General features: G+C 34.9%; 1 protein-coding gene across 1 annotated transcript in view; it reads left to right on the forward strand.

Moving 5' to 3' along the window:
- The window catches only part of PIK3C3 (phosphatidylinositol 3-kinase catalytic subunit type 3), a 144,680-nt gene that overhangs the window by 58,877 nt on the left and 73,743 nt on the right, over positions 1 to 12,060 (forward strand). The window contains exons 11-13 of the mRNA XM_006144396.3: positions 3,086 to 3,240; positions 4,759 to 4,849; positions 9,218 to 9,285. Of these exons, the coding sequence (XP_006144458.1) occupies positions 3,086 to 3,240; positions 4,759 to 4,849; positions 9,218 to 9,285 (314 nt within the window). The remainder of the gene's footprint in view (positions 1 to 3,085; positions 3,241 to 4,758; positions 4,850 to 9,217; positions 9,286 to 12,060) is intronic.

A 12,060-nucleotide genomic window follows, 5' to 3' on the forward strand; every position in this document is an offset into this window, starting at 1 on the left:
TGTTGTTGGTGGCGGGGGGGGGGGCGGGTTTAGAAGGGAAGCGAATATACTATGTGTATTTTCAGAAGTAAAATTAAAATATTCCTCCAAGGACTCTTCTGTGAAATGAAAATTTACTTCCTGATCTGTTACGTGATAGGACAATGTCTCCCAGGACATTTACCTGGCATCAGAGCTTGTATTACTCTGTCTGGAAAAAGGAATTCTAATGAAAAATGGTCTCATGCAGCACCAGCTAGGGAATAATTTAGATCTCCTCTATCAGTCAGTATACAACAAGCCACATTTAATTGTAGCCTTGAAAAGCCCTTGGGTTCTTTGAAGCATAGATGAATGGTCATTTTACTCTCCTTCAAAGCCTCCTTTAAACTTCCAGCTATTGGCAATTAAGTGTATATGTAGATTTTCTGAAAGTGGTTTTGAATACCACTTTGAATGCAAAGACTGGAAACAGTGCTGGCTGTTTAAGTGCAGTAAAGCCATCAGGGAGAGAGGAATACTGTTGACACAGCATTGCTGGATCTCCAGTGTTAGTAATCCTTAAAGAGACAGACTAATCCAGCAGTTTTTTTCCCCCTTCATTTTCATAGGGTGAATGTGTTCTAACATTTAACCTGATATAGTTTATGCTAGTCAGTAGGGCTTGTGACATGTGGAATAACTTCTCAAGCCTCAATGTGTGCAGGAATGTTGGTCACTTAGAATAATGATTACCAAAGACCTAAGCAAAAAAAAGTAAAATAAACAAAAATAGTGAGATCATTTTCAAATTTGCAGTATGAAATCTAAATTTCAAGAAGCAAAGGAAGCATTTATTCAAGTTGATGGCTGAATGAGGGAATCAAAAATTCATGGAAAATGCATATTATGAAAGAATATGCATGAGTTTCCAATTTTTTGTACTAAAATAAACTTGTACCTTTATTTTACGTTTTCAGGAGATTTTTGAAATTCCCTCATATGTGTGTATTTAATTAGATTAAAATATTAAAACTAAATAGTATAGTGAGGATTCACATGTGATTTATCTATCTTCATTAGTTCACAGCATGTTTTATCTATGACACCATTCATTCTCTTAACTTCCACTAGATTATTTTGAAACACCCTCCAACTTCTGCCTGGCTGCCTATATCAGAAGTTCACGGAAGAAATAGACTTTAAAAAAAAAATCAAAAGGTTATTGCTCCAATTAAAAAGTAGTTTAGAAACAGAACACTATAGAGATACATTGATACTGTCACTTGATTTCCCTGGCCACTGACATTGCCATATTTGAGTAAGAATTATAAGTCAGTTAACTTTTATTTCATTCATATTTATGGTGAAATCTTATATATTACTCTTTGTCAGTATTTTTTTAATGATAAAAGTTTTTATTATTCTAGACACCATGGTACAGGTAGAAATGTGCTGAGCTGCAGTGCTGGAAGCCATATGACCTACCTACCACAGGTTCATAGTCCCAGTCCACCTGAAATAAACTAAGTGTGTTGCCTAAGATCCTAACTAGATGGAGGGCTAGGAGAAGGGGATCATGCCAACACAAGATAGATAAGACACCTGTCAGGGATGTCTGTCCCTGTTTTTCTCCTTTGTCTGTCCTCTACCTCCCTTGTAAGCAAGAGAGTGCACATACTCCTGTGCTCTTTCATAAAATGAAATTTTAAAAAATATATTTGCTATTATGTGAAAGATGTAGGTTATAGGAAAAAAAAATATATAGAGAGAGTATTAAGAATGAGAATGTAGGTTGCCGACAAGTGTCTGTCCTTACAAAGTTTAAAATAATGCAAAAGAATAAATAAGCAAGTAATTACAAGTGTAAGTGTCATAAATATGAAAGGAAAGGGTGAACAATGAAGTATTTACTGGAGCTTTTACTGACTTATGGGCTTGAAGAGAGCTCTGAAGTTGAATTAGTAGTCTCTAATTATCTAATGCGTTTCCAGAGGCTAACTAGGGAGTGACAATTGGAAACTGCAGTAGACATATTTTAAAACTTCAAAATTTTTCTAGTTTACCTGGTTTTTAATTATTTTTTAAATAATTATTTTATTCGTTGTCTTTAATTTATTATATTGAAGTTGACCAGAGAGAGACTGAAGGAGAGAAGGAAAGTGAGAAAGCAGGCCGCCAGGTCCTGGACTCAGACTGCAGTCAGCCATGTGGGGGTCCAGCCTCCTCAACCACCATGCCACCTGCTGGCACCAGTTTTTAATTATTTTAAAAAATTATTAGAATTTTCTAACATTACTTGGGGAGATCTACATTTATAGATTAATATAGAAAAATTTCCATACCAAACATTAAAGAATCTTTTTTCAAGAGAAAACTTAGAAAAAGAAAAGTTACTTTGTTAACATCTTTTTTTAGTCCTAGATACCCTATTGATTATCACTAGAATCAGGTGATATTTAAACTTAAAGGAATTTGTTTTCTTCAAGCCTCTTTAGATAATTGGCAGGAAAAGTAGACTTTTCCATGAATAAAGATTGATAAAATACCCCTCTTAGAGGATCTTCTATCTAAGAAGTAACCCAGATTCTCTAAAACATGACCTTTCAGGGGTGGAAACAAAACAAAAAACACTGCAAGATTTTTAAAAATCCTAACCAAAAAAAAATCATGAAATAGAAATTTTTTGAAAGCTTGAAAATTAGGAAGTTTCTTATATAGTTCTATACATTAAAATGTAATTATCTGATATATTGTTCAGAAAAGAATCATTCTTTAATTTTTTGGTTTTTCATGAACCATCTTGATTCACCAGTACCAACTCCTGATATTTTTGATGTTTCAGATACCATCACTTTAAAGAAGTCATTCACTGACTACTGTGTGATGGACAAATTTTGTAGCTTTCTTCTATTAACTGATTTAATTATCATGACCTTGTGTAGGTTCATATTATTTTCATTTTACCAATGAGGATCCAATGAGGCACAAAGAGGTTAAGTAACTTAATAAAATAACAAGCTAATACAACTAATAGTATATCGTTAGATTGATGTTTAGAGATAAATTATGTCTAAAATGATATTACATTTGTTTTTCTAATTTTAGCTTATTTTTTGTAACCCAGGATTTGTTGATGTACCTATTACAACTGGTCCAGGCTCTCAAATATGAAAATTTTGATGATATAAAGAATGGATTGGAACCTGCCAAGAAGGATGGTCAGAGTTCAGTGTCAGAGAGTGTGTCTAGTTCTGGAATAAATTCTGCTGAAGTAGATAGGTATGGATATCCAAGGAGGACATATTTTCACATACTGTATTTTCCTTCTTTACTAATTATCTTCTCTTTTCCTTTTCCCTTAGATGTACTGAATTCCAGTACTACTAATTCTTGAATTTTGACAATGAATATGGCATGTGCATTCACAGAGCACAGATTATTGATACAGTATTAGAGACCAGGGTTTTCCAGGCTATCAAGTCAGAATGCCTGAGTAAAAACCTCAACTCTGTCATTTACTAGTTTTGCAAACTTATATAAGTTACATATTCTCTGTCCTCAATTTCTCATCTCAAAAATAAAGCAATAGTAACTTATATTTAAGGATGAAGCATTTAGAAAATTGTCTAACACTTACTGCTCAGTGAATGTTAGCTACTATTATTATTTGTGTTAAAATAAAATAAAGGACAGAACATGTTAGTCAGCCTCAGTAGTATAATGAACAACTTTATATTAGCTTTTTTTCTTTTTAGTGGCTTAACTTAAAAAAAAAGAAAAATATTTTATTCAAATTAAATGTCAGTTGTTAACAATAGCCATTAGAAAATCCCAAGTCTGTATCTGATGGCCTACGTTCATTGTTGCATTGTAACAATCTTCTGATAGGTATTCATATCCCTGATTTAACTGCTTGAAGTCTTACATCTTGCAAATGGTAGAGTTGACTGCAAAGCCCATGTTCTTTCAACTTTGTCATTTTACTGTTCATAAAATCTTAAAATTTTAAGTAAATAGAATTTTTTGAGTGAAAAAAAATCTGACCATTAGTGAATAAAGTGGTTTTGTGAGGGGTATGAGTTGTTAATGACAAAACTAGGTCCAGAGTTCAGAATACTAGTCCAGTTATTTCAATTATTACATGAGCTCAAGATTGAATTTCTGAACTTTTATTTATAATTATGATCAGTCTTTATCATCTGTTTTATTTGATGAAGAACTGAAAAGCAGAAATGAACGTATTATCTTCCCTAGGCTACTTTGTTTTTTCGTATTTGTAAGGAAAGAGACCTCTTCTGTTTTCTCCCACTGAGAACTGGAGGCCTTCACTCTCAAGTCATTCTTACTTACCTTCTCTTATACCACATGGAATGTTTTCTTTTTGTAAAAGTCTATTTAAGATAAAAAACTCTAGCCCAATATTTCCCAAAGTGTAGTCTGCAGGTCGCTAATTCTGTGTGATTTTTTTAAAAAGATGAAAAATATGTGGGAAATGTCTCATAACCAAGTATGTTTGGGAGATGCTGGTTTAAAGCTAAATTCAACAAACAAACATTACATAACCAAACCGAACTAATATGCAAATTGCACACAAATCTCCAAGAGGCTATTACTTGTAATGCTTGTCCATAGAGGGTTTTCTCCCAGAACATAACAACTAGTGTTGCACAGAGCACATTTTAAGAAGTGATACTTTGAACAGACATAGTTGAGGTCGACTGTTCTAAAAATAAACTGTGTCCATTCTTGTAGACAGAATATTGTATATCCTAGTGATTTCTCTTATTACTTTTTCAGCTCCCAAATTATAAGTAGTCCTCTCCCTCCAGTGTCTTCCCCTCCTCTTGCATCTAAAACAAAAGAAGTTTCAGATGGTGAAAATCTGGAGGTAAATAGAAAGCTTTTACAATTTCTAATAGGAATGCTTTTTAAGAACCTTGATTTTGATTGATAAACTAAATACTACAATTTTATTTAATAACTTGTTTTATGATGCATGTTTATGACTTTTCTCCTCAGTAAAAAGTACGAGATAATCTTCAGTTCATTTTATTGGTGCTGTGGGTATATAAATGGATTCATATGTAGTGTGGAAAATAAGCTAGACTTGAATATTTTATTAGGGAAACTCAGTATTGTTAATGCGTTTTTGAACATTGCTGTAATTGTTTCAGTGTTTGTGATTACACTATATTGAGTTGTTGGAAAAGTCATGACACATTTTTGCAAAGAGGAATGTTGAAAAATGCGCATGACTTTTCCAATGACTCAGTAGAACTGTATGACCATGATACTAGGGATACTAAGCAACTATATTTTAACACATTAGGATAAATACTTATTTTTGAGGTAAAATGGACTTATTAGGCTAAGGTTCCTCTGAAAAGTACATTTGGAAGAACATTGCAGAAACTAATCTAGTAGGTGTTGTTAAATTTGTTCCCCAAGACTTATAATTTAAGAAAAATCTTTCCAACTCCTTCTGTTACAAATAGCTAATACTTATCTTTGATATTAGAAAGTTCAGCTGCTATATATGTAGATTTAGTCAAATTTTAGGAGTTAATATTAATAACTGAATGATTCTTTTAACTATTAATGGTTGATCAAAGTATGCATGTTTGCATGCCTCCTGAGATTCAACAGAAAGTATTTAACTGAAAAAATAATTTGCAAATCACAGGGAATGTTGAAAAATGCACATGACTTTTCCAATGACTCAGTAGAACTGTATGACCATGATACTAGGGATACTAAGCAACTATATTTTAACACATTAGGATAAATACTTATTTTTGAGGTAAAATGGACTTATTAGGCTAAGGTTCCTCTGAAAAGTACATTTGGAAGAACATTGCAGAAACTAATCTAGTAGGTGTTGTTAAATTTGTTCCCCAAGACTTATAATTTAAGAAAAATCTTTCCAACTCCTTCTGTTACAAATAGCTAATACTTATCTTTGATATTAGAAAGTTCAGCTGCTATATATGTAGATTTAGTCAAATTTTAGGAGTTAATATTAATAACTGAATGATTCTTTTAACTATTAATGGTTGATCAAAGTATGCATGTTTGCATGCCTCCTGAGATTCAACAGAAAGTATTTAACTGAAAAAATAATTTGCAAATCACAGGATCATAGAATCCTTAGGTGAGCCCTATGAGGATCATTCTGCCAACAGTCTATTTTAACCTCTCAAAGCTAAGACACTGATTCATTGATTCAATCATTTATTTATTTACACATATTTTTTTGATGTCTTATATACTAGTAAGTGTTTTTCTTAGATGTTAGGTTTGATACAGCAGGAAAAAAATACCTCATAACCATTGTCTTCATAGAACTTACATTCTAGTATTGGGGCAGATAATAATTAATCATGTTTTTACATAGTAGAAGAGATAATGATACCTATTTTCTTTTGAAAGAAGCATGGTAGTATCGGCGTGGGGTTAAGTTGTTGTAGTTTTGCAAAGAATGACCAGGAAATGCTTCACTAAAAAGGTAACATCTGTGCAGAGATGATGCATGTTAGGGAACAATGAGACTGTTTTGGGGAAGAACATTTAGGCAGAGAAAATGTGCAGTATAGAGTGGTTAAGACCGTAGCATAAGTGTGTGTCTGAGGCGCAACACAGGCCAATTTGCCTGGTTAGGGAGTGAGCCGCAGGGAACAAAACAGAAAATTGGGTCTTAGAGAAAACTAGGTATCAGTTTTGTTGGGCCTGTATGACTTTATATCAAGTTAATTTTACTTGGTAGTTATTGAAATAACCTAGGTGATAACATGTGGGTGGCTTGAACCTGAAGTGCTTCACATTGGAATGTGAAGTGACTGTATTCTGAAAGTTATGTCTAAAATGTTGTTTTACATACTACCTATCACTTAAAACTCTTAGTCTGAAAATAAAAAGTTTTTATGTAGTTCTGGTATTTAGCTTGTGGCTGATGAACCTATCTGTTACTAAATTATTACACTATTTTAGCTTTTTTCAGCCTAATAAGTAGTTCTTTAAAAGGATTAATGTAATTCAAGCTAGTCCAGAAAGAAGTAGGAAACATTTAGTGTGTTGTTTCCCCTACCTCTTACCCTGTCCCTTGTGAAGTAATAATATTGTACAAGAAGTCATTATCTTTAGGTTGATGTTCAACAGAGGTGCTTTTCCTCTTTTTTTAAAAAAATTTTTTGGAGAGATTTTTACTATAGGACATGTACACTCGCCAGAAAGAGAGAGAGAGAGACGGAGAGACAGAAAGGGAGAAATAACCCCCCAGGGGGAATGGCCACACTGCGATCCCTTCTCAGGATCCTGGACACTCAAACACATGCACCCCGTGTGAGTTTAAGCCACCAGGTTCGGAACTCGAACCATGTTCGATTACATGGGAGTCCAGTGACATAGCCATTACGCCAACTGCTGGTCCCCCCTTCCTTTTTTTTTAAGTCGTTTTTGCCTTAGAGTGCATGCAAGAGAGAGATAAAGAGTGAGTCAGACAGTGGGAGCTAATGTGAGAAATCACCCCCTGGGGGGATGGCCACTTTGCAGTCTCTTCTTCATTCTCCTCCTGAGATCTTGGACAAGCACACACACAAACCTGTCGTGAATTTTAAGCCATGTCCAGGACTCAAACCGTGGTCGGCCATGTGGGAGCCCAGCAGTGTAATCACTAAACTATCTGCTGGCTCTTTCAAAAAAAATTCCTTCTTTTGCAGTCTTATTTACATCATTTTGGCATTGCTTAAAACTTACTTTGTTAGGAAATAATATTTGCAACTGCACATACTTTTAATTAACTTTCAAAGTATTCAGGTAAATAAATAACTCCCTTCTTGAAAACAGGACTCTTCTCATAGTGTAGATGATACTGTGTATCCCTTGTTTTCCTTTTCTCCTCTTCAATTATTCCTTCTGAATTTCCTTTGTCAGCACTTTCTCCTCTGCCTGACATTGTAATATTCCTCAGAATCCTCTTGTATTTTCAATTTATACTCTCGCACAGGGGGTACTAATTAATTAAAATTTATATTTCTAACTTGATCACTCATCTAAGTTCCAGATTTATATATCCAAGTACTACTTTATCTCCATGATTTATCTTACAGGCATTTTGAAGTTAATACTTCAAAATATAACTCTCTTCTCACCTCTTAGCCAACTTCTCATGTTGTGAAATTTCCATCTGTGACATAACACATCAACCCATTTGCTAAATCTAGAAATTTAGGAGTTACTTTCAATTCCTCTTTCTTTGCTACTTCCTCTCTATGAATAACTTTTGTTAATTATATTTACAAATATTTCTTAAATTTGTCTCCTCTTCATCTCTATTCTAATCATTCACTCTTCTACACTATAGTAATGGTATCCTAACCAAACCCAGAGCTCTACTCCTTTGAGGACCCAGAGTCATTTTTATTAAATGTAAATTGGATCATCTTACTCTCCTAAGACCTTTTGTTGAGTATCCATTGCTTTTAAAATAAAATCTATACCAGGTCAGCTGGTGACATGGTGGCTAAGGCAGCTGGCACCCACATGGCCGACTGCATTGTTAAAGTCCTAGACCTGACAGGTTGAAAGACGTGTTGGGCACGAGTGTGTGTGTGTGCCCAAAATCCTGAGAAGAGAATGGCATGTTGGAGAAGGGATTGTGGTGTGGCCATCTCCCTCTAGGTGTGCTGTCTTACTGTTCCTCTTTCTTTTTTTCTCTTTATCTCTTTCTGGTGAGTGTACCACACCCTACAACAGATAAAAAAAAGTAATAATAACAAATAAAATGTATACTCAATAGTGTATCCTTAAAAATCTCATCTAATCTATTCAGCCACTTTTACTTGAGTGTTTATTGCTCTTTAGCTGTATTTGGCCTTTAAAAAATTCCTTGAACAAACCAAGCTCAGGACATTTGCATTTGTACATGATATTACTTCAGTCTTGCTTAAATGTCATGTCCTTTTCTGACCTCCCAATCTAAATTATTTTTACGTTATTTCTTTAATGTCTCTCTCCTCTGCCAAATATTAAACTCCAGGAAGACAAGGAACTCCATGAAAGGAGGTGTCCTAACTGCTTATACTTTTGTCTGATTTAGAATAACTATCATATGGGTGGATGGAGGGATAGAGAGATGGATAGAAAACTTATCTGTTAAGTAAGATATACAGATGAAAACTGTAGGCAAATGTAGACTGTCTTATGCCCTGCTATGAGTAACAGATGGTAATGTATATACATTTGTTTTTGTTCTTTTCAGCAAGATCTCTGCACCTTCTTGATATCAAGAGCCTGCAAAAATTCAACACTGGCTAATTATTTATACTGGTGAGTGAAAATTATTTTTCATTTTTTAAATCACTCATAAGGACTATTTTTTCTATGCTATAAATATAAAGCTGATTTAAAATAAGATGTAAGCAATCATCAGAAGTCAAGATACACTTTTTATGTCTAACTATTTCTTTCCATCTGATTTCCTGTAAAAACTTGTTTGTTAGCATCAGTGTTCCTCTTTCTTTCATTAACTTTCCAGGAGCTAAGATATAACTGGGTAAGGTTCTTTCAATTTGATATCTGTTTGCACATTATGCTACTTAAGTAGTGTGAATATGATACTTTGTGGTTCTTCAGAAGTGTTTTATGTTATTTGCTAAAACATTGAAATCAGGCAAAAATAAAACATTGTAATTCAAAGTTAGCCTATCTTGGGGCTAGCAGATGTGTGGTGGTTAGGGATGCTGGACTCCCATATGGCCAACTGCTTTCAAGTCCTGGGCTTGATAAGCTTGCTCTCTCACTTTCCCTTCTCTCTCTCACTGTGTCCCTCTCTGGTCAAATTTAAATAAATAAATAAAGTTAAATAAAATAATTCTTTAAAAAACAAACAAAGTTGGCTTATCTCATTTTAAGATGAGAAAACTGAAGCAGAGGCATGCTCTGACCAGATTGGGTAGAATCTGAATTAGACTTAGATCATTTATTTACCACTTTGACATATACAGAGTACTTTTTTTTTTTTTTGGAGAGATTTTTCCAATAGGGCACTTGCGCTCACCAGAAAGACAGAGAGAGACAGAAAGCGAGAAATCACCCCCCCAGGGGGATGGCCACACCTCAATCCCTTCTCCTCCATTCTCCTCTCGGGATCTTGGGCATGTACACACATGCACCTGGCGTGAGTTTAAGCCACCGGGTCCAGGACTCAAACCATGTTCAACTGCATGGGAGTCCAGTGATACAGCCGTTATACCAACTGCTGGTCCCATATACAGAGTTTTTTTTTTTTTTTTTTTTTTGGAGAGTTTTTTGCCATAGGGCACGTGCGCTCACCAGACAGAGAAAGAGACAGAAAGCGAGAAATCACCCCCCCAGGGGGATGGCCACACCTCAATCCCTTCTCCTCCATTCTCCTCTCGGGATCTTGGGCATGTACACACATGCACCTGGCGTGAGTTTAAGCCACTGGGTCCAGGACGTGAACTGCGGTCGACTACGTGGGAGTCCAGCGACATAGTCATTACGCTAACTGCTGGTTCCCCAGAGTATTTTTTTTTTAATAGGCTTTCTCATTTGTCCCTGTGAAATAAAATGAGGGCAGATAGAAATATCTCTTATATAGAAGAATAATGTCTTGAAGAAAAAAGAGAAACTAAGGCACAGAGAACAGAGAGGCTGACTTTCTGAGATACAGTTAATAGGAGGAACTTCAAAAGATTACAAAAATATTGAAATTAAAATACAAGTTTAGGGCCAGCAATGTGGTATGGTAGTTAAGGCATGATTCAAGTCCCAGACATGACGGCTTAAAAAATGTGCCGGGTACAGGTACATGCATGCCCCAAATCCTAAGGGGTACTAGAGGAAAATGGATGGTAGCATGGACCTCCTCTCTGGGAATACTTCTACTGTCCCAAATCCTCTCTCTTTCTAGAGAGTGCTTGTGTTCTCTAGCAAATTTAAATAAAAAACTTAAAGAGGTTTGTTCATTTATTTATTTATTTTTTAATAAGCTTTTTCCATTGAGTTCACACACTTGCTGGAGAAAGAGACAGTGAGAGGGAAAGAACAAATCACCTCTCAGAGGGAATGGGCACATGACAATCCCTTCTCCATTCTCCTCCTGGGATTTTGGAAATGAGCACTTCATGTGATTTTCAAACCACTGGGTCTGGAATTCAAACTCTGAGTCAGCAATATGGGAGTCCAGAACCTTAGCCCCTATGCCACGTGCTGGTTCCAGTTCAAATTCATTTTGCTACAGATAAATTTTGAAGTCTATGCATAATTTTTTTCTGATATGCATTTTCCACAACCTTTTCATAAACCCTGCATAGGAAGCATGGCTTTCTTTATCACACAGAATTCCGAAGGGTAAAATACAGATACATAAGCCACAATGGGAAATGTTTTGGTTCAATAAAAGGAAACACTAGGGTTAAACACTATATATGAGCACCTTATCCAGTTTTCAGAATAAAGAAAGGGGAGAGCCAGGTGGGTAAGCCCTACCTTACTCCTACTGTAGATTTGAGAGAATATTAAAAACTGAATATCAGTTTTAAATTTCTTGACATATTTGCATTTATTTAACTGTAGAAGGATCTCTGATCTAATTGTGCTGCTCAGTTTATAGTATTACCAAACTAATGTCCATTCTGAAAGCTCATTATTTTTGAATAAAAATGAAACATTTTCCTTTTCATGAGGAAATTGTACAAAGCATTATCTTGTCTTAGACCAGAGTTGGAATAACCTATGGGACGAATCAAGCCTTAACTTCATTCTCCCATCCTCCAAAGATAATGTTATTCTAGATATTGCCCTTATAGCCAAGAAGTAGTTAGCTAAGCTGGAGCCCTCTCTTAACTACCACAGATGTTCATATATTTATGTAGACAGTATATATTTGTTTAATTTAAACGATGGTGGTTCTCTTTACAAGAAGGAAAATTGCTATCAATAATCTTAACTAAAATGCTCATTTTTTTGCCCCCCCCATGCGTGTTTTTTTTTTCTTTCTTATTGGCCACAATAGTAAGAAAAAAATGGTTTCCTGCTTTTCCTTTAGCAGTTTTATATATATATAAATATATATAAAAT

This window comes from Tupaia chinensis, unplaced genomic scaffold (assembly GCF_000334495.1).
Source record: "Tupaia chinensis unplaced genomic scaffold, TupChi_1.0 Scaffold000119_1, whole genome shotgun sequence".
In the NCBI taxonomy this organism is placed as follows: Eukaryota; Metazoa; Chordata; class Mammalia; order Scandentia; family Tupaiidae; genus Tupaia; species Tupaia belangeri.